General features: G+C 42.0%; 1 protein-coding gene across 1 annotated transcript in view; it reads right to left on the reverse strand.

The window, feature by feature from the left end:
• RALGAPA2 (Ral GTPase activating protein catalytic subunit alpha 2) overlaps nucleotides 1-24,131 on the reverse strand; it is a 4,189,194-nt gene that overhangs the window by 389,855 nt on the left and 3,775,208 nt on the right. The window contains exon 37 of the mRNA XM_044060158.1: nucleotides 15,084-15,208. Within this exon, the coding sequence (XP_043916093.1) occupies nucleotides 15,084-15,208 (125 nt within the window). The remainder of the gene's footprint in view (nucleotides 1-15,083; nucleotides 15,209-24,131) is intronic.

The raw sequence follows: 24,131 nt of genomic DNA on the forward strand, positions 1-24,131 counted from the left end.
CCCTGGACAGTCCTGCCCAGAAAATGCCCCCCCCACACCCGATCAGGGAGGCATCCATTGCCACTGTGGCAACAGGAGAAGGAAGAACAAATGGTCTGCCTTGAAGTACCGGAGAGGAGACCATCCACCAAGAAAGGTGGTCTTTGCATGATTGGGTGATTACTATGTTGTGAGACATCGGAAGCTTCTGAAAAGACCATTGGGTAAAAAGCATCCACTGAAGGATCCGCATATGTAAACAAGCCAGGGGAAGTAATGTGATTGCTGCTGCCATGAGACCCAAGGTTTTCAGTACAAATCTGGTCTGAATTCTCTTACACCTTAGTAAGGTCTGGACATGTCGGCGAATATCTGATACTCTTTCTAAGGGAAGTTTTGCCGACAGCTCTTTTGAATTTAATCTTGCGCCTATAAAGGTTATGGATTGACAAGGCGACAATGCAGACTTTTCGAAGTTTATAGAGATACCTAGCTCGGAGCAAGTTTGGATGGTAAAATCCCTGGCTCGCAGTAGTTGATGCCTGGTGGAAGCAGTTAGGAGCCAGTCGTCTAGATAGGGAAACACCTGGAATCCTCGCCGTCTCAGGTGAGCTGTAACCACTGCCATGCATTTGGTGAACACTCTGGGGGCTGTGGCGAGACCAAAGGGCAGGGCTCTGAATTGAAAGTGACTGGCTCCCAGCCAGAAGCGGAGAAACCTTCTGGAGCGCCTGTCCATTTTTATATGGTAGTACGCATCCTGAAGGTCTATGGAGCACATCCAATTGTCCTGACCCAAAAAGGGTAAAATGGACTGAAGCGTGACCATCCGGAACTTCGTTCTTTGAACAGATTTGTTTAACCTGCTGAGATCCAAAATGTTTCTCCAGTCCCATCTTTTTTGGTACCAAAAAGAACTTGGAGTAAATCCCGGATCCTTGCTGGTCTGCTGGGACTGGCTGGATGGCCCTTTTGTTTAGCAGTTTTGAAACTTCTAGTACTGCTTGTTCCCTTAGACCGGGTGAAACATCTGGAAGGGATCTGTTTGTTTGTGCAGGGGTGTGGACAAAGGGGATTTTGTAACCCTCAGATATGATAGACCGTACCCATTTGTCTTGTGTGAGGAATTGCCAGGCTTCTGGGTACAGCGACAACCTTCCCCCAACTGCCTCCGAAGGTGGACAGTCGGGCAGCCCCTCAGGGGTGCTGAAAGGGTTTGTCAGAGAAAGATTCTCTGCTACCCTGATTTTGCGGACCCCCTCTGCCCCTCGGGCGGCATCTATTATTGTTCCCTCCTCTGCCCCTGGAGGGAAACTCGCCACGTGTGTCAGGCACGACTCCCTGGGGTTTCCGAAACCACATTTTTCCACTCTTCTGACCTTTAGGGTATGGTCTAGAGGGAGTAGAAAAATGGACTCCCACGGCAGAGAGAGTCTTGCCTTCCTGCTCACACCTGGTAAGGGTATCCTTCAACTGTGGTCCAAACAAAGCTGAACCATCAAAGGGCGTATTGGTGAAGGACGCCTTAAAGGGGTCAGCAAAGTTACATAACCGCATCCAGGCATGTCTTCTCAAAGCCACGCCTGTACCTGCTGCCCTACTCGCCCCATCGGCTGCATAAGAAATGAGCCACATGGAGGAGTGGACTATAGAGTTAAGGGTCGCCAGCTGGGAGTTAACCTTTTCCTGAGACCCCGCAGCTGATGGATCCTGAAGGGTATCACCCAGTTCCTTGAGAAGATCCCTTTGAAGGTGGGTGAAATGGCACAGATAATTCAGTGACCGCATAGAAAAGGTCGCTGAAGAAAACATCGGCTTCCCATACCTGTCCATTGTCCTAGATTCTTTGTTAGGTGGATGGACAGGCACTGAAGGGTCAGCCAACTCCTCCTTAGTGGCTGCTGCCACCACCATGGCATCAACAGGGACACCTTTTGTTAGAAACTGTTTGTCAGATGGAGCTGTAATGAATTTAGTGGGCCAGCGGGGAGTTGGTTCCACTGTGCCCGGGGCTGTCCACGCCTTCCGAACCACCACTTCCATGAGCGGGTCGAAAGGCGGAGACACCCAAGAGGTGGAAGGGCAAGAACCAAACGCGTCCAAATACACAGACTCTTCCTCAGAAGGGTTAAGGGCAGTCCAGTTCCCCCTCTGCCTAAGGATCTCAAGGATGTCTGAAAAAGAGACATCCTCAGAGGGGGATCTTGGGGACCCTTCCGAATCCTCCAAGTCGGTGTCAGACATGACTGACTCGAGGGAGTCAACATGTTTCCTCCTACATTTCCTCTTCCTAGGGGGCTCCTCTGAATGATCAGGGGAGGCCTCGGACGAGGAAGATACACCCAATGGGGTGACCTGGAGTGTCTGTTCTCCACGCTTGGGATCAGGAGGGTGGACAGAGACCGATGCAGGCACCATGGGGAGGAGGAGCCGAAGGGGCCGATCGCAGAGCCGACACAGGAGTCAGCACACTCCTCATGACCTCAAAGGCACCCCTGTCAGGCAGAGAAGAGGGTCCACGCTCCGAAGAGATGTGAACCCCTCCCGGCACCGAGAGGGATGGCTCCGAGGCCGATGTCGGGGCCGAGCTCACCTGCGCAGAGGCCCCGAGAGGAAGAATGGGGTCGGACAAGGTTCCGATGCCACTCGCCCCCTCGGAGCTGACGAGGGAGTCTCGTCGCCCGGATCTCTCCAAGGACGGAACCAATGAAGAGATCAGAGCTGACGAGGGAGCCGAAAGGTGTGGTATTGGCTCCGACTTTCCAACGATTTGAGCCCCAATGAGCTCCGGCTCCGAACACAGTGAAAGAGTCGGAGGAGGAACAGTTGAAGCCACAGGGATAACCACAGTCTGCTGAGAAGGGCTAGTCAAAATTTTGGCCAGTGCCTGCGACTTTAGCAGCCTACTGACCACCCTCTCCAGGTCATGATCGGACAGCCTGGAGGACAGAGAGGAGTGGGACCTATGGCTCCGCTCCGATTGGAGCAATGGAGATCCCGGAGCCGAACGAACGGACTCTAGAGATGGGGACCTTGAATGTTTTTGGCTCATAGACGGCTCCGACACTAAGGTCGGAGCCGATTGAGGTCTCGAAGTGTCGGTTCCAGCCGGAACCGACGATGAGGCAGGAGCTCCGCTCAGCGACGGCTCCGAACATGGAGCCGACGGTTTGGCGGGCTTTAAGGATTTACCCGACGGAGGCTTAGCCGGGGATCCTTCTGGCTTAAGTAAGCCCCTCAAAATTAGCTTATTCCTACGCCTCTGCAGGACTCTCGGACTGAAGGCGTGGCAGACCTAACAAGAGTCCTGCAGGTGTAGGGGGCCCAAACAATAAACACAAGAAGTGTGACCGTCTGTCAGAGACATCTTCTGACAGCACGAGTCACACTTCTTGAAACCTGAGAACTTGGTGTCCTTAGACATATTAAAAACAAAATGACACCAAAGAAAACAGGTAAGTAGTGCTTAAGACAAGGCACGCACACACAAACACTAGGTAAAACTAACAGTACTAAAAAATAGCTATACAACAATAATAACCACACAGACTAATACTAATAACTATATATATATATATATATATATATATATATATATATATATATATATATATATATATATATCTATAAAAGTATAAAAGTAGCTGATAAGGCCTAACACTACCCCAAAGGGCTGGGGGGGGGGAGAAACTCTACAACAACAATAAAAAGGGAGTTTCTAAGTGGGATCTCAAGGGGTACACAATAAAATTAAAACTAAGAGGGAAATTAGCAAAAATCTACAGAATATTTATAGTAAAAATTACAAGAAAAGATTTATATGACCTGGAGCTGGTAAAATTGCAACCTCGTAGCTGAAGCGGCAAATGAGATCTGGGTTTCTGTTGCCTAGCATTGTGGGATATGGGGAGGCCTCGAGCCGGTAAATGGCTCTTGAGCTTTAGTAGAAGGCCGATTCGGAGCCGAGGATCAGCTCTGAACCTATCCAGCAAGAATGGTGGCGAGATAGACAACTTAACATTACTGATTACATCAGGGGAAAGTCTGGCATCTCTAGCTATATTTAAAAGCTGGAGGAACCATGTGGTTAACTTCATGGACTTTTAGTCTGGAGGAGGAGGTAGTCAATACGGGTGAGTCAGTAGGTTTAGAACAACATCTGAAAGGGGGAGGGTGTATTAGTAGAGGTCATAGGTAGAGGAACCATGTCTGTTGGAGCCAAAAAGGGGGCAGTGAGGATCACCCTGGCCTTGCACTTTCTTGCTTTCTGCATGAATTTGTTCAGGAAAGGCATACAGGAGACTCATGGGCCAACTGTGGGTCAACAAGTCTCTCTGTGACTGAACCTGTGGAGGGATCAGGTCAAAATACCTGCTGCATTTGCTATTGAGATAGGATGTAAAAAGGTCGCAGCAACTGAAGATCAAATGTGTCACTGTAGGATTGAGAGACTACTTGTGAAGCATCAGGACAGTTCTGTGTCTGCTAACACACTGGTTAATCTTGGGATGTGCACAGCAATTAGAAAGTGGCATGAAGACATTGCCCATTGCCAGACTCTCAAGGCCTCTTGACACAGAGGATAACAATGTGTTCCCCGTGCTTGCTGATGTACATGTTGTCTGCCTGTATGGCAATCACATCCTTGGGAAGGAGGTTCTGGAATTCCTGCAAAGCTAGGAGAGACTGTTTTCAACTCCAAGACACTGATGAGAGAACTGACTTCTGGGGATGACCATGTACCCTGGACCATTCTCCCTTGGAAGTGCCCTCCCATCTTAGAAGGGAGAAGTCTGTGGTTACTACTGCTACCAGTGATTCTGACTGGAAAGGATGCCCCTCAGTTACAGAAGGACACACTGCCTACCAAGCAATGTGTTGTCTGCAGACTTGAGTTTATTCAAATCCTTGCACACAAAGGATGAATGGACTGAGACTATTGTACTACTAAAGTCCACTGCAGTACTCTCATAAAATATTTGGCTAGAGGAACCATAAGAATTGTGGATACCATGAGGCCTAGCAGACATGGAACTAACCCTGCTTGTGGTGATGGGTGATGTAGGACTTGTATGGCTGTGAGGCGAAGTGAAAAATCTCTGGACTGGGGGAGGTTGACTACCTGTAGGTTGGTATCTAAGTGGCATCCTATAAACTCTATATTCTGGGTTGGAGTCAGGCAACATTTTAGTAGATTCACAGTTTTCCCAAAGTCCAGTAACAATTTTGAGCACCTCATCCAGGTAACGCTGGACGTAGCAGTTAGGTTCCAATTGCCAAGGTATGGGACAACTTGGATTCCCAGCAGAAGTAGATGCACTGCTACCACTGTCATGATCTTGGTGAACACTCAGGTGTGTGGTGATACCAAAAGGTAGTGCTCAGAATTGGTAGTGACCATCTCCCAGCTGGAAGTTGAGAAATCTGGAGTGCTTTGCTATCTTGATATGGCAGTAGGCATCCTGGAGATCTATACAGCACATCCAATAGTCCTTCCTCAGGAGCGGTAAAATAGACTGAATTATGACCATCTGAAATTTAGTTTGTTAAACAAACTGGTTTGGGTAACTGCGATCCAAAATTCATCTGAGTTCCCCCGTTTTCTTTGGTACTAAAAAGAACCATGAATAGACTTCAGATTCTAATTGTTTTTGGGGGACCAGATGGATGCCTCTCTCTTTTCTAACAGCCTTGAAATTTCTATGGCTGCTAAGTCTCACTGACTGGGTAGATAATCAGGGACTTTTTTCTTTTACTGAAATGGAAGTGAAAAGGGAATTAAGTAGCATCTGGAAATTATGTTTAGAATCTGAAGTTATGATGTGCCAGGCTTGAGGATGCAAAGTTAGGCAGCCTCCCCTCTTGACTGATTCCAGAGTGCAGCAGTCGGATAATTGTTCAGGAGCTCTAGTAGGCTTTCTCCATAAAAAAAAAAAACACAAAAGCCTTGGTTATGTGGTCCATTTCTGCCTCCAGAGTGTCGTCCATTAGAATTACTTCCACCTCTGTCATGGAAAGGTCTGTCACCTGGGTAGTTGTGGTTAGAACTCTGTGATTTACAGAACCACATCTTCCCTGATCATGGATTCCTAGAGAAGGATCTTTGCAGTGTTGAGGAATGGACTCCCACTGCAGAGAAGAGTCTTACCATCCTGTTGACTCCTGGTGAGTGTATCTTTAACCTTAGGCCCATAAAACATTGCACCTTCACAGGAGGCATTCACAAAGAATGACTTGAAACCTTCCACAAAATCACAAAGACACACACAGGCATGGTAATGTCGGTGCCTGTTGTTCTGGCTTTGCCATTAGCTGCACTGGACAGCAATCACATGGCCACATTTCAGGTGAATTGTACAGCTGAAAGCTGGGAGTCCACTGTTTTATGGACATCCATATGCAATACCCCCAAGAGGGACTTGATTTCTTTGGTCACGTGTCTCTGGAATCTGGTTAGGTGAGCCAAATAATTCAGTGAGGCATGCTTCTCAAATCTGTCCATTGGCTTTGACTTTCTGTTAGGGGGGTGCATTGATGAACACTCTTCTGATAGCTCTTTCCTAGTGGCTGCTGCTACCATCATAGCATCTACAGGTGCACCCTTGCTCCAATATTTCCTGTCTTTAGAAACAGCCAAGATGTGTTTTGCTTTTTTGGGGGGATGGGTTCCACCACATCAAGGTCATTCCATGCCTGTTCAGCCATAAGGTCATTTATGGAATCAATGTGTGGTACCACCCAAGACAATGCTGGGCAAGAACCAAAGGCTTCCAAGAACACTGACTCATTAGGTAAATGGTCTTGGGGAGACCAACTCACTCTCTGTTTCATCAATTTGAGTATACAGTCAAAGGTGACATCTTCAGAGATGGGGCAAAGGGACCACCCCTTCTCTAAATCAGTATCTTTGGTGAATGACTCCGGAGAAAACTATGAGCTTCTGTTTGCACATCCACATTTCTGTGAAGATCTTCTGGGAGAGCAACAGAAGGTTCTGAACTGGAAGGGGAACTGACAAATCAGATCTCCTCAGAAGCCTCTGTAACTGACTTGTGCTTTAACGACAAGATGAACAGGAGAAGCAGCAGACCCTGGCTGGGGCTCGGACGGAGCTGTATTGGTTGGAAACACCTCATCTTTGGAACTTGCCAAAACCTTTTCAAAGGTCTCAAAGGCTGAAGCTGCCATCAGCACTGAGGACTCCCTCCAGTCCAAGGAAAAAAGTGAATCCTTGGCACTGATGACTCCCAATTCCGAAACTGATCTCAGATCCAAGCTATCAAGTGCTGAAGCCACAAAAGGAAGGGATGGCTCTGAAAAACTTGCTGTCAACCCCCCCCCCCCCAAAACTTGATGCCACAGCATCGGCACTGAGTCTCCTCTCGATCTGATGGCACCAGAGTTGAAACAAATAGAAACATAATCATTAAAGCTGACAGCAGCTCCGGTGTCAACAAAGGTGCTCTGGTTCCAGTTGGATCAAATAACACTGGAACTGAACGGCGTATCTGTATGGATTCAGGAAGTAGAGGGGTACTATGGCCAGTACTCGATACCTTCCTGGGAGACAGTACCAGGGTAACCCCAAACTAGATTTGCTTCTTCATCATCCTGTTGACATCCTGCCCCAAGAGACATCAAGATGTATGAGTAGATACTGCCACTGATGGTGGTCTGGAGTACCCCCTCTCCTGAAGAATAGGGGAGTCACCAGTTCTTGGAGTATCTAGCTCACGGAGATAGAAATCGGTACTGCGGAGTCATCAGATCCAATCTATGAGCACTTTTTGGGTCAGATCTGAGTAAAGATGTCGGTTCCTGAAGAATCTGGGACTCTCTGGCACCGGGAAGTATCTAGCTCTTGGAGATGGAGATCAGAGCACAGGAGTCATCGGATCTGATCTACAAGCACTTTTTGGTTTGGATCTGAGTGAAGATGTCAGCTTAGGAGAGTGCTTTTTTGCCATTTTGACACATTTACTCTTTTCTTTCTCCCTTTTGTTTTTTTCCTTACCTGTCTTTTCTTTCTCTTGAACCTTATCCTTAGGTTTAGGCCTATCTTGTTGCTTACAATGGGATGAAGAAGAGGTTGAAGGAGTAGCCCCTGCATGTGCTGGAAGGAGCTCTTTGAGAACTAATTTGTCCCTTCCAGTCTGAAGGGCCCTAGTGCTGAAGACGGCACAGGACTAGCAGTCCACATCCAAATGGGTAGTGCTCAAGCAATACATTCAGTGTATGGCTCCCTGGGTGACAGTTTTTGCCCAGACTCTGAACATTTTTTTGAATCCAGAGGATTCAGACATGGTAAAAATATAGACAGAAAAAAACCTAGAAGGAAAAGCAAGTTATACAAAACACACAGTCCTACTAACTATACTAAGAACTATAGATTATTATTATTGTTGTTGTTGTTATTATTTTTGACACTACAATAGAGCTTGGCCAAAAGGCCAAAAAACAGAAAAAGAAGACAGAAAGGCAACAAATGTACAAAGAACCTAACTACAATGCTACAACTTCTACTATACACTCTAATCTACTATACACTCTAAACACTCAGTAAATGAGAGAGAGAAAAAAACTCTCTTCGTAGGAGTAAACTTTGATCCACAAAAGGTTACAACACACTGAAGAGAGCTCTTTCTCACGTCCAGTAACTTCAAGTGGCAAACAAGAACTAGGTAAGTGAGTCCAGGAAATTATAGGTAGGGGGGGAGTAACAGCTCTGTGTCCGAAGAAGCTTCAGAGTTGATGCCGAGATTGGATTCAGTCAGATATGACAACCCATATGTTTGAAACGGATGAAAACAGACAACACTGGATCAGAACAGTTGCTTTACACTGCTGCTAACTTCACCTTTAACTAACTTGACTGAAATATTTTTTACCTCTCTCCATTTTCCATTGAGCCATACTCCTTGCCAACCCATTTACTCCTTCCCCCTCACAGTATCAGAAGACCCCATGATGGAAATGTTACAGACAGACAGAAACCTTGGCCATTATTTAGCAGGAGGTTAGAAAGTTTCTGGTGTTTCTATTAGCCATGTCCTTGCTAGCTGGCATGTAAGATGCAATACATCAACTCACTGTGACTGTGCATTTCTGTACATTTGTAGTGCACACACCTCTTGATTGGGCTCATGTTCCTGAATATCTGGGCATGAAAATGCAGTACTGGCCTTTCCTCCAGAAACTGATAATGAGACAGGCTTTTTTTAACAACCCCAAAGCCCCCAGGATGGATGAGTTGCTATCAGCTCACTCCCTTCTCTTTTTGGCCAAGTCCTCCAGCACCTGAGCTACTAATAAATTCCAAATCTTATGGGATACAAACAGGAACCAACTCTCTACAGCAACCAGCAGCATATCCAAGTGAAATTTATCTTTCTATTCAGGCTTCCAAACTCTGATCATAGTATAGCTCTCCGCATCTAAAAATCCTAAAAGAGTTAGAGACCTGTGTCTGCAAATCAAACACCCACAGTCACACATACCCTAAAACCCTGTTAGAACAGATGAGGACAAAGATGATTAGATTTAATGGTAGAATTGAGCTATCATCATATGCAGCAGAAAATATGTCCTGAGCAGAATAAAATGGGAAGGAGTCAACATATTATAGGTTCATAGGTAGGTACTAGTCTATCGGACCTGGGGCCTACATAAGCCTAGCCAAAAATGTTCCCTGGCTTTTGCCACCCAAAAAAGTTATTTTCCTGTGCTCCACAGAAGTAATCCCCGGGGTGAATTTCCTATTTCCCATCCAATTGTCGAGAATTTTCTTAAAGAGGGCTAATGAGGAGCTTTGCTTGACATGAATGGGTAGTCTGTTCCAGAGCATGGGAAGTCTCTGGGACAAGAATCTATCCCTTCAGCATGTACTGTTTATTGTAGTGGCAAGGTTTAGGTCCCTGAAGAGTGCGGGATTGGGGTTTCTTTGAGTGTAGCATGTTCAACAGATCTGGGTTTCACATGGCTTTGTATGCTAGGCAGAGGTTGCCTCCGAGTAGGCGAGAAGCAATGGAGTAGAGCTGGAGTTTTTTGAGACGGTCTTCGTATGGCATCTGTTTGAGGCCGGTAATCCTCTTAGTGAGGTATTTCTATGGCCTTTCTAGTTGTTGTAGATGTCTTGCGAGGTACATGCCAAATGGGGCACTGTACTCTATAATGGGTCTGATGAGGGATGAGTAGAGAGGAACAATGACCTCTTTTTCTGGAGGTGAACCCCTTTGTAATGAGGTGTGCCACGCAGAAGGATTTCCTGACTACTGTGGTGATGTGATTATCAAAGGAGAGACTACTGTTAACCTGTGTCCCAAGGTATCTCATCACAACTTCAGTGTTTAGTAGGCTACCTCCTATATGTTAAGTTCATAGGTACAGTGTTTTTCCCAAAGGGGATGACAATTCTTGGCATTGAGCTTGAGGCCATGACTTTGACACCAAGCATCAGTCTCAGTGAGGCCCCTTTGTAGAATGTCCACATCATTAGGTGATTCTATTATGGCACCTAGTTTGCAGTCGTCTGCGAACTTCATTAGCCAAAGACCTGCTGTATTAGCCTGGACTTCTAAGAAGTAGATGCCAAACAGGAGAGGACCCAGGACTGAGCCTTGTGGTACTCCACTTGTCACTTTTCTGACGTTGGATTTGGAGTCGGCTACTTTCACTGCGTGGGTTCTGTCAGTGAGCCAGTTGGCCACCCATCTTGTGACATAGGGATTTATGCCCAGTCTAGTGAGTTTATCTATAATTCCCGAGTGGGGAATGGTGTAGAAAGCCTTGGCAAGGTCAAGATAGGCTGTGTGCACCACCTTACCCTCATCTACGGCTCTGGTGACTGCTTCAAAGACGTCAATCAGGTTTAGGAGACATAACCTACCTTTTACAAAGCCAAACTCAATGGGGTCCAGAGTTTGGAGGTTACCTATGTCCTTGTTTATAAGCTCCAAGGTGATATGTTCCATGGCCTTGCAGACCAGGCTCGTCAGGCTAATGGGGCAGTAGTTCCCAGGGTCCGTGGTGGCGCCCCCTTTGTGGAGTGGGATAACCGTTGATGTGCGCCATTCAGTAGGCACAAAGCCTGAAGTGAGGCTATGATTGAACATGGTACTTAGGTGGGGTGCCAGTTCATTCTGTAGTCTGTGCAGAACGCAGCCTGGTATGTTGTCAGGTCCCATAGATGCTGTGTTCTTGGCTTTGGAGAGTGCTGTCTTTACTTGTGCAGCCATGATTACAGGGGCTTTGCATTCTTCCGGTATAGTGATGGGCTCCTTTGGAGGGTGAGAGGGGGGGGGTGAAGTTTGCACTGAACCTATCTGCCAGGACGTTGGCAATATCAGTTGGTTCTGTATATCTAGTGCCATTATGCTGTAGCTCAGAGAAGATCTGAGTGTCGCCATTGAGATTCTTGACATAGCTGTAGAATGTTTTGTGGTTGTCTTTAGAATCAGTGGCAATTTTATTTTCGTAACTAGCTTTGGAGGATTTTCGGAGGGATCTCAGCTTCTTACTCAGGCTGACCAGGGAGTTTCTGCTATCAGGGAATTTTACTCTTTTTTGCAACAGTTTCTTCCTTCTGTTGTAGAGTTTATTTATGGCAGGGGACCACCAGATTGGCTTCCTTTTTTTTGGAGGATAGCATCTTGGTTCTGTGGATGGCAAGATCCATGCACTCGTGTATGTGATAATACAGTGCATTTGTATAGGATTCAGCAGTCGTACCTCTATTTTCCATCTGTATGGGTGCCGTGAAGCTTGCCACTTCTGTCTTAAAAAGCATGAAGTTGGCTGTGGAGAAGCTCTTTACGGTGGTTTCCTTAATGGGGGATGGGTGCGGGATTTTGATGTCTAGGGTGATTAGCTTGTGGTCGGATCTGACCAGTGAGGAGTTGACCTCTGGCGTGGAACATCGCTTGCCCATATTGGCAATGACCAAGTCCAGGATATTGTTGCCCCCTGGTGGGGGTATGGACAAGCTGATCCAGGGCGCTGGAATTTATGTATTCCAGAAAGCGTTGAGCAAATGAGTTAGTACATAAGTAGTTTTCCCAGTAGATGGTGGGGTAGTTGAAATCGCCCATTATTAGGGTATTGGGCTGTACCTTAATATTACCCAGTATATCAAGAAACGTGGAGTGGGCATCCTGGGGCATGGCGGGAGATCTGTAACAAGCTACAACATGGATTGCAGTCTTTGCCAGTGTTAGTTGCATATAACATATAAGGGCCACAATTCATTTCCTTCTGTCAAATCTAGTACTTAATGCTATTACTTCAACATTTTCAGTAAGCAGCCATCTTCTCTGTCAAGTAACTTAACCACTGTGTAGTCACTGGTATGTAGCTTCCTGACCACTATTAGCAAAACACAATGTAGCAAGGAAAAGCTAGCTTCTTCTCTTTGACTTTTCCCATTATCCTGTCAGCTCTATACTTCTAACTATAGCACAAAGTTGGGTTATAATGCATCTGAAAGGTAACTCAAATTATAACACTCAAAGATACATCACACACCATATGTTAAATGAGGCCAAGCAATGACCCTAATTTGGAGGCATAGAAATTTAAGAATTATGAAAGCACAAGTCAGAAGTTTACACTAATTCCTATCATTGTACCATATACACATGCTCACATGTACTGCACAAGATTCCACAGATTAGGATGTGGGTAAGCCCCTCAAAATAATAGGTCACAGATGTGCTTGGGAGAACAAAACTTTCTGCTGTCCATTTCAATATAAAAAAGATTGTTCATCAAAACGGTTACCAAGAATATGAAAAACACTGTTAACACTAATTTTAGCCCCAAAAAAACAGGTAAAATATTGGCCTGAAAATGTTTGATGTTGCAGGCTAAGCAGCTTTTTTAAATAATAATCATCACTTTTCTGTTGGAAAGAAATAAACATGTCCTGGGATTTTTCTCATTACAGTACACTTTGAGTACTTTCAATGTCCAGTGCTTAGAAAATCTAAGAAAAGGAGGGAAATGGATTCTGCATCTTCAGAGATTGGTCTGTTCCTTCAAATTAACTCACCATGTAAATAAATTACTGCCTTTGACATCCTTAAATCCCATGTTAACCTAGATGTATTTCATTGGGGTGCTTACGTAGACAACAGAGGCATTTTATGTAACTGGTACATTGTCATTACTCATCTGAATGAGACAACCTGTTTAGTTGAACATGCCATTACTGTCTCTAGTAACATATGACCAAGCGGTTTGCTTCATTTCCATAATATGTTTTGGGGATTTTCAAATAAATAATTTTCAGTGAACTGACACAAGACCTGATTAAGTAAGTCAGCATCATTCTAGTCATGTCAGGATTTTATGACAGGTATCTAACAAGATTTAATTAATGAGACATCACAACATGATCAACAAAACTTTGAGATATGTATTCTAAGAAGGATGCCTAGTTGAAATTTAAGCCTGAAAAATATCTTGCTATTATTTGTAACGTGCTCTACTATATAAATTCTAGTTTACTGGACAGTTAAAGTCCACAGGAGTTCAGAACAAAACACAATGATTTTTTTTTAAACTATTATATATTCCTGCAATGTGGTAGCATTCTGATGAACAACCACATAACCTTCAAACATTTTTTTCATAGCTAAAACTGACACTTCATGATGAGTGAACTGGGGACTTATTACTGATTTAAGACTGCACATTTTTAGCCTAGTACACAAAAATTCTCTTCAGCTGCACTGTTGTTTTATTAACAGGAAACAATTATCAGAGATTTTACTTATGATCATTTTTTTAATGCTGTTTAGTATTCTAGTTAAACAGAGATCAGGAGAGGCCAACCCTGTATTTCTTGACGCCTCTCCAGGAAGCAGAGGCATGATTATGTAAATAGTACTGTTTCTCCTTCACTTCTGCCAGCCTGCTTATCTGCAAAGCCTTCTGCCTGCTGCTCCTGGCGACCAATACAAGTGCACGCATATACCTCTTATCTCCTAACAAAGCTCTGAAAGCACACTGACTGTAGCCAATAACGTTAAACAATGACGCATGGCTGATTTTATTTGTAAGTGATTTATTTCACTGAATTTAATTCCTTTCTGCTATTTTACAGCTTAGATGTAGGATATTTATTAACAAGTCAGAGTAAGAGAATTGAAACAGATGCCTGGCATCATTTATATGGGATATGGCAATCAGCATTCAAAGAACTTTGCATATCACAGATTTAACCAGTAACAAAACTGAAATGTGCAGTCCTAACGTCTGGCAACATAAAAAAGAAAAAAAATGAAAGCAAACAAGTGTAGGTTTTTATTTTTCTAATAATATCACCTCACTTGCTCAGATGAAGCACTCCTGGCCACATAGGTTTATGCAAAACCCTTTATTTCATTAAATCAGAGGAGCAAAATGAAATGTGATACAAGGTTTCAAAGTAAGAACATAAAATCAAACTGCACTAGAAAGATCAACAAAAATTCAACATTATAACTTAAATACCTTGGTTTAGGGTAAATTACAAATACGCATCTTGGTTTATTTATCAGCTTAACAAAATAAACTTTAGCAACGCTGAAAACAAAAAAAAAGGCGGCATCTGCCACAGGATGATGGCATACTGCACATGTGTTATGATCTGCTGAAGGAACATTATCCAAAGATTTCTGGTGCATTAATCCCTGACCCTGGTATCTTAGCAGCATAATCCTCATTTAACATTAGCAGCAGCAGCTTCTTCTGTGAGGGACCATTTTCCGATAAGTAAGTAGTGATTCAGTCTTTGCTTTGCACAGCACATTCACAGCTCAGCAAGAAGCTCACACCCTTGAATGAACCTGTGCACATTTCTGAGAGAAAGTTCATTAACCTAAGCAGATCTGAGGTTAACAGGCTAGTGGAAGAAAGGAACCAAAAAACTGATGAACGAACATCTTTTTAAAAAAAAAAAAAAAAAAAACTGCAATGAATGTTATCATCCCTTTTGATATTCATTAGCTAATTAAGGGACATAAAGCACTTTTTAAATATGCAAGCATTTATCTTTGGAATACAGGTTAACATCTGCTGTTCAAGTGCTTCCCTGATGCTATGAATAGATTACAGTGATGACTTACCCATTCCAGTCAGAGAGTAGTAGTTTGGGGAAGGAGAAAAGACCTGTGCTGCAAAATCCTCAAATGTCATTACTTCTCGATGATTCTGGATTATTGCTTCAAGATACAGAGCCCTTTCATCATAGCTATGACACAATGTTAAGGAAACATGGAGAAAAAATAGAAACGCAAGACAACGCCAAAACAGCTGTCCTTGTACAGTATGCAGGACAAATAATGAAACAAGCTTTGCTTTTAGGCTAGTTCATTTGTGGCAAGAGACAGATACCTTGCATGCAAGTCAATCCCACCATTTGTAGCCCTACAGACTTGTACACCCTCACAACCTTTCTCAGCCTCTGTTACTGAATAACAGGAACAACAGTTCAGTCTTCAACTTAAACCTTTTGATTTTCTGAGCCTTAAAGTGTGCATGACAAACAACAACCCATTTTATAAACTCCAAAACCAGAAAAAAGTGATAATGCATATATCCAAAGTTGTTCTTGGACAAAAAGGGGGTGGGGGTGGGTCACAGATGCAATCAGATTTTACACGAAGATGTAATCAGGGCTCCCAGGAAAGTAGAATCCTGAATACACTTTTAAAACATGCATTCACACTGGACATAACAGCTTTTTACCAAAGTGGTGTGAGTACCCCCAATGACAGCAAAAGCAAACATAATACTACTGACATTAAACAGAATGAGTAACAGAACAGCTATATACTGCCCACTGTTTACATTTTAGACTACAAAGTGGTTGTATTTTTTTCACTTAGCCCTGACAATATTTAAGTTTCTACCATACTCCCAGATTCATGCATTTTTGATAAGGGTTTCTGTTCAATGAACACTAGCCCGCAGAGGAGACCAGAATCACCACATTACAACAGCTATGTTCACCATGATCTTTAAAATAACATTTATGCCTTTTTTTGGAAAATTATAATGGCTATAATGCTGGGGATATCAGTCAGGGCTTAGAGTGTGAAGTAAGATTAGAGAAACCACTTTCAGGAATATGTACTACAGTGAGGCAGGAAAAACGCAACCAGCCACACATGGCACATATCATCATGCATACCATGTTCCCTCTCATTTATCAACACATCTCCTGGGATCGTTCAGCAGTAAAAGCAACTCACCCAGCACCTTTAGAGTCTTGCCACATTATAAAATTTGACAAACAAAGGTATTAAGATGGCAACTGCTAAAATGACTCCTCTACAATACAAATGCATCAGATATATCTAGATGCACAAATATGCATCTGGAATTATCAGCTGGTTTATTCCATCACAACTTCAAAATGTGCCACTATTAAAACACCATTTACCTTTTCTGGAATAAAATGTGTATATACACACACATATATATATATATATATATATATATATATATATATATCACATAAGTGAAGAAAGGACTGGTGTGTGTGTGTGTATGTATGTATATATATATATATATATATATATATATATATATATATATATATATATATACATACATACATATATAATGTGTGTGTGTATACATATCTACACACACACACACACACACACACACACAAACTCACTCTATCTCTGCAGACACTAGGACAAGATAACTCAGCTAATAAAGCCTTTCCTGAAAAATGTGGTGTACTCTTGCAGAACCAGCCTCTCTGAACAGCATCATCTGTATGGTTAACCCATGCATGCCACGACTATGGTGGACTGGGAAAGGCAATCAGTGCTCAAAAAGTGTATACCATTTAATGAATAATAAAACACAGTACCTATTTTTTTTTTGTTAAAGTCTGTACAACTCTGTTATAAATAAACAATGGCAGGTTAAAACATATCCCAAATGAGCATTTTGTAGGTGACATATTTAGCTTAACAGCTGTAGCTTAAGGTAATATGTACTTAATCATTCAACTCAGGATCTGATAAAGTACAGATATGTAAGAAAACATACCATAACAGCAGGTGTTTGAATGAACACTGCTTGAGTTGCCTTAGCTATATGGCTTATATCCTACACAGGATATAACAGCCGGCCATCTTCCAAAGCTTAAGGAAACCTCCCATGCACCAAAACTACTGACAGCTCAAGCAGAGCTGAAGAAAATCAGTGGTTTGGCTGATAAGCCTGCCACAGCTTTCCTGCCGCTGAAAAGTGATCTTCTAATGCTGGAGCTCCTGGAGATCCAATCACCTTTAACAAATCCAAGCACTACTTCATTGTTAGCTACAGATCCCCATCAACATTCTGCATGGAAATTACCTTGTCACTGAGGCATTAAATATCAAGCAAAAACCTTCTTGGTAAAGGACTTTAATTACCAAGCACTGAGTAGCACACACAAACCTCTAAAAATAGATATGTTCAACATTTCCTTGATTTTCTTAATGCCAATGCACTGGAACAAACTGTACCAATACTCCCTAGCAGCTCTAATATCCCAGAGCTGGTCCTTACTAACCTAGCAACCACTAGTTCCCTATCATCTATTTCCTGATCAAATCTGAACCAAACTAAGAAACTTAGCACATTCACCACCGATGTTTATTAGCACCTAAGCATCTTCATTTAAAAATTCTAAAAGACCTGATAAGTCAGGCTTACAGTATGATTTTTATCAGCTCTTTCAAAACAAAATGAAATCCCTAATTAGGACGGGTAATCTTGAGGTATGAATGTAGACTTTAAGCACATCTTCACTGCAGAAGTCTAGAGGCTAAGGTAGAATCCCACTACAGACAAACTGCTAAGGCAAAGTGCTGAATCATAAAAGAAAAAAAAAAAAAAGCTCTATGCAGTACATGTCAAAGACTGTTCAGTAGTTTACAAGCTTGTACTTGAACCATCACTAATCCTTGCCTTTACAATGATGGAAAAAAAAAACTCTTCCAATTAGATAAATAATAGTTTCCTGGAATGGGATTTCTAAGTTTCTGCAAAAAGTAAAGGAGATGAAAAAATATTGCCTGTTAAGAATCACATCTTACTGTACAAACTGAAAGTATGCTGGTTTTGATAAAGGAAATTGGACCGTCACGTGAATGGAAAACGTGATTTCTAACCTATGTGAGAACAGGAAAAAAAGTTATTTTGGCCAGTAAGGAGCTATAACAATTATTTGATCTTTTTCTGTTTTTTTTTTTCTGTTAAGTACATATGAACCAATATAGTGAAAGGGAACACACAAAGAAAAATATTTGTCTAATCTCCTGTCAAAGTAACTTGATGTCTGGTCAAATAATTAGGGATCAGGACATTGATGCAACATGAGAATATGCTAATCTAAATTCTTCCATTAAAGTAGTAACTCCCACAAAAATGTGTAATGAGCTGCTATGGACCCATCTCTAGGGCACGACAAAGGGGCTGGCTGTCCCTGGCACAAAAGGTTAGTCAAGGGGTACAATCCACAGTCTGATCATGTGGTAGCACAGTAGCTTGCTAGCACTCATTCAGTACCAGAATTTCAGTACTGCTAACATTAATTAATTTATACAGTTGAGCCACAGCTGTTTAAAAGAATGAATGTTTCAGTGTCTGAAACTGTAAGAGGGAGGGTACTGGTACAGTTCAGTGACTTTTTTTCCTTTGCTTCTCAACTTTGGTTTGATGGGGTGCTAGTCTGATGGACTGCTCAGGGCACCAGTTTCTCTAGCTACTACTCTGAGCTGCCATTCGTGTTCTACATTACCTCCTCTGCCCAGGCTGACTGCACCACATTGCTTTTTTTTTCTGGTTACTAACTCAAGGTCCATGGTGGGCAAACTCAGTCTATATCTATCTATCTATATACAGGGACGGCCTTTGGTCAACTGGTACCCTAGGCAAAAGGTCTCCACAGTGCCCCCCCCAGCACCACCTGGGGCCCCCATCGTGGTCTACCTACACCATCCAGATTACTGGAAAAGCGCCCTTGCTAGAGCGGCGCCCTAGGCAGCCGCCTAGTTGGCCTGTGCCTAAGGCCAGCTATGTATGTATGTGTATATATATATATATATATATATATATATATATATATATATATATATATATGTGTGTGTGTGTGTGTGTGTAGGTGTCAACCAGAAAAGCTGGAAGGATTCTTCCTTGCCTATGTACTGCATGGCTACTTTACTGTCTACAAGGACTACTTCTTTACAGATGATGAAGACTGCCATATGAGTAAGTGACCAAGTCGCCTTGTCTGTAAAAGACTCTAGATATGCTAACAAAGTTAAGTCTGAAGCACTATTCATCCAAATCTTCATTAGGGAGTGTTTCAAGAACAGTCTTCCTAAATCGTGTGTGCCAAAGATACCCACGACTGGAGTTCCCTCCTGAGATGGGGAAATCAATGGAATCTCCAGTTCTAAAGAATCCAGAGAATGATCCAACAGATCCATGTGACTGATAATACTGACATTTCTGAAAGTAAAGGCTTGCATTCTGAACCATCATAAAGAATGGCACATCCCCCACAAGTGCTAATGACACCCTGGCTAACGAAATAAGGACACTGTTGTATACAGCCAATAAACATGGATACATAACTATGAGTACTAACCTACGCACAGTGATTTACATATGTTCACCTAGATGTTTCTCAGTTGCAATACAGACACTACAGAGGTTAAACCATGCCTGCTGCTTCTGTATGTTGTTTGATAAGCCTCCGGACACATGATGTTAAAGTGGTGAAACAGGTATCAAAACTCAAGTTATACATCTGCAGAACTGAAGAAATATGTCTCCTTTTAATAGTCTCTATTTTTTGACCTATAGAATTTACAGATTATATTATACAGTTTAACTGAACTCTCTTGAAATTCTTGTGCATCAAAGAAACAAGGCAGAAAACTGGATGCTTTTGAATCTAGAAAATGTTAATTTACTATTCACAGCAACCTGGACTGACAGCTGTGGAAGAAGTAATGCAAGAATTTAACTCTTAATTTTCTTGAAAAGAAGACAGACAAAACAGGATCACACAGAAAAAAATATCAGTAATTATCGTCAGCCTAAAAAGAACTGGCCATTTAGCAAATATTTCTTCACTGCAACAGTACAAACTTCTATGGAGCCCACTGATGCTTAATGTTACAGAGCTGAAAAACACAATCAAACACTGTGAATTTGCAGAGTTGCAGGATTCTGTGGTAACAAAGATAATTTGTGATAAATGAAATGATGACACAAAGAACCAAGCTATTAAAGAGAAATTGGCATAACCTTATTAAAAGCTTTGAATGTGCCCAGAACAAGTAAAGCTGCTACTGCACAGTTAGAAACATTAACTGATAAAAAAGAATGTGTATAAAAATAAAATGCAAGTCAAATAATAGCACAGACACTGAAAAATAATGACAGGATGAGTTTTTTTTTACAGTAATGGACAGAAAAAGAACCCCCTGAGGCAAAGCACTGCACCGAACAATTAAGAAGGAATGAAAGCTGCTCCCCTCTCCTCTCGTTTCACTCTAGTCTTGCAGAAATTGGGGCTATAAACTTATGAAGTACAGCCCAACATTTAATCAAACTTGTAAAATGTGGGTTAGAGGTGGAACTTTTGTAATATTTGCAAACAGAAAACATAACTGTAACCACAATAATTTGCACATTGCTGGACAGAAACATTACAATACTGGAACTGTGCAAGTGAAAATGGGTGACAGTGAAGCATGGAATGCTGAAAAATGACTGCATGTCAGACTACTGGCAAAACAAGTGAGAATTACTGGAAAGTACACAGACATTAAACAAGTCACAAGTGCAGCGTGCAACACTGTGCCTCAATATACATTTAAATAACTAGTCTAGATTGCTCTGAAGAGACAGTGTGTGTGTGAACACTAACTTATTTTGGACAGTGGGTGGCAACAACAGGTCAAAAACTGCTGACACATGAATACAAAAATCTGAATTACTAGCTTATTTTTCAAATTTGTTTGTTTGACATATGAGAAGCTTGGAATGGTATAACAAACTTACATTGTAAAAGCAAAGGTTGGATGTTACAGCATTAGTCATAAAATCACAGAATAAACAGACTGTAGTTGTTTTTGATCTTTGCCTACTATACTCCCTCTGTGAAAATATGAATGGAAGATTTTGATTTGAACATTTGCAATTGTAACCCTGAAGTAGTAGTATACCAGAAGATTCTTTACTAACCAGAGGATCTGTGTAAACCTGGGGAAGTGGTGTAACAGAAAATTCTTTACTAAACAGAGGATCTGCCCTGCACTAGTTTCAGGCAGGTTACATGATACGTCATAGCTGCAGACTTTAAATTATTATTAGTTTAGCAGTTACGTGCCAGAAGAAAAAAATGGTTAAAGTTCTCCTGAAGTCCGTTTTGTTTGTGATTTCTTTTCATGGATCAGGTTTGAATTCAGTGAAGGGAAAGTACATGATCATTAACTCATTATATCTGAGTGATGCCTCCAGGTGCATCTGAAGTTAACTCCTACTGACACCTCTAGACATCAAATATTGCTTGTTTAAATTTGCATCAATACTTCCAAAACCATGCTATGTACAAGATTTTAAAAGATTTCATCTGAAAGCTTACACAATGGCAAACTCAACTGCATTAACATTTGACCTCTGTCTAGTGCGGGCAAATAGATATTAATTGCTTTTTATGATATTAATTTATATAGACATAATTTTCACATTTTTCTAAATATGTCAACAACAGACAGAACTCCTTAGCCTCATATGAATGCTGTTATCTAGTTGAATAAAATCCTGCTGACAGTATGTGTATAACTTGAGTGGTTGCTGAGATACTGTAAGTTATTTACAAAATATTACAGATATAGTTATTGTGTTTATTGTAACTTATTATTTATTTATTAACATTTGTTAACCAGGGAAAATCCGACTTGGAACAAAGCCGATTTTCAACGGAGGTTCAGGGAGAAACACTACAGATGCATGTCTTCGTAACGTAGGAGGAAACCCACACGATCGCAGGGAGGACATGCAGACTCTGCACAGAAGACACTCCAGCCGAGAATCGAACCTGAGACTCTCTTGCTGTGAGGTGACAATGCTACAGCTGCACCACTGTGCTGCCCAATATAAAATTCAGTTTAAGACCTAGAACCTAAAGAATACTACCACAGGTTCATAGGTAGGTACTAGGCTATTGGCCCTAGGGCCTATATAAGCCTAGCCAAATGGTACCCTGGCTTTCGCTACCCAAGAAAATTATTTTCCTGTACCCCTGTCGAGCAGAGCCACAGAAGTGATCCCCGGGGTGAATTTCCTATCTCCCATCCAATCCACTATAAAGTAGTTTGTGCTGAAGAGTTTGCCATTTATACTTTTTTCATGACCACTATGGTTCCAAACATATGAACATTTGTTTGAAATAAGAGGACATAATTTGATTATGACAAAAGGTTTAGGCTCCGCCCATTGGAAGTTACACTGCAAACTTGCTGAGCTCCATTGGAGTGAATGAGTTAACAAACAACGGAAAACAGAATGTGGCCAACAGTGCCCCTTATTTTAAGATTGTCAAAGGTTATTTGAAACCAGAGAAGGGAGAGCAGAAAATCATTAATAAAAAAAGAGTGCTTGATGCCTAACACTGACCATTCAGGAACACCAGCAAGCGGTTAATGTGACCCAAGTACTTTTCACCCATTCACACATTGGTAATAGAGACCCTCACCAAAAGAACACTTCTGTAATTTCTCAACAAACTCTGAGTGACAAATGCTTTAAGAATCCCTATGTAAATCAATGAAACAGCTGTAGTGATCAGGCCTTTTTTCATGTCTGTTAAAATCATCTGTTATACAGTATACTGTGGTTTAAATATTATAGCCTTGTTTGAATCCTTGCTGTGTAATATTACTGAATCAATTGTTTCAAAGCAATTTTCTGTACAACTTTAGCTAAAATACTTAAAAATGAAAAAAGTCTACATTTCACAGACTCTGGCAGAGCCAAACAGTTTAGACATGGGAAGTACTAATGGTTAAAAAAAGACTGACTTGGCAATTATTGGGGAGACCATCATGGGAAAAGCAGGATATGCATAATCACTTCTGCTACATTTATTAGGCAATTGTTGAATTAATTAATTAATAGCTTTGACAAATAACAGCCTTAGACTAAAAGGTACTGTGTATTTCTGAGATCAGTATTTGGAGTTGCCTACTGTGATACGAGGTTAGTATCAGAGGTACTTATACCAAAATAAGGAAATTTCAGTAATGTGATCCCAAATCTAATTAAGCCATTTAATCTCTTTAGAAACAGCAAAGGAAAAAGAGAAAAAAAGCATTTTTTTCATTGCTGTACAGGCTTTCACTGTGCTATGTCTTTAACAGCCTTTTCCAAAATCCTTTGCAGTTCTGATTACTTGCAAACAAAATGTATCAGAAGAGATCCAGTCCTCAAAGGGGTGGTGTACCATGCTGTTTGAGGACTTAAGAAGACTACGTTATCATAGGATGTTATTAGGCTATTGGCGCTGAAGCCCTGGGTTTATATCATAACATCGAAGCCTCACAATTCTGAACATTATTACATCAAATCCGAAACCTCGAACACTGACAATATCGAAGCCATGGAACATCGAATTCTTTCCCAGGGCAAGAATTCGGTGGGCCGTTTCTGCGGCTTCGCTATTTCCTCCACTGTGGTGCGATCTTGGAGTTGGTATATTTAAGTAGGGGAGGTGTGGGGGAGGTGAAGCTCCCCACATTAGAAATTGTTTTGTGCTTGTGTTGTGTGTGTGTTTCTCGGAACAGCAAATTTTTTCCCTGGGAAAAAATTTGCTGTTCTGAGCTTTCAATGTTATCATATTTCGATCTTCCAAGTTCGAGCTTATGGTGTTCGATGTTTTGGAAGTTCGATTATGTGATATAAACCCAAGGCTCTTATAGGCAAAGCAAAGAGTTTAGCCCATGTTTAGACAAGTCAGCAACCAGAGCCCCCTGTCCAGCAAGGGCACAGGTGGAATCAGAGGAGTGTATTTTCTGTTTCCCATCCTGGTTACGCTTAAAAAAGGGATAATGAGGTACTCTGCTTGACGTGGAGAGGGAGTCTATTCCACAGAC

Source organism: Protopterus annectens, chromosome 1.part2 (assembly GCF_019279795.1).
Source record: "Protopterus annectens isolate FY-2018-M chromosome 1.part2, PAN1.0, whole genome shotgun sequence".
In the NCBI taxonomy this organism is placed as follows: Eukaryota; Metazoa; Chordata; order Ceratodontiformes; family Protopteridae; genus Protopterus; species Protopterus annectens.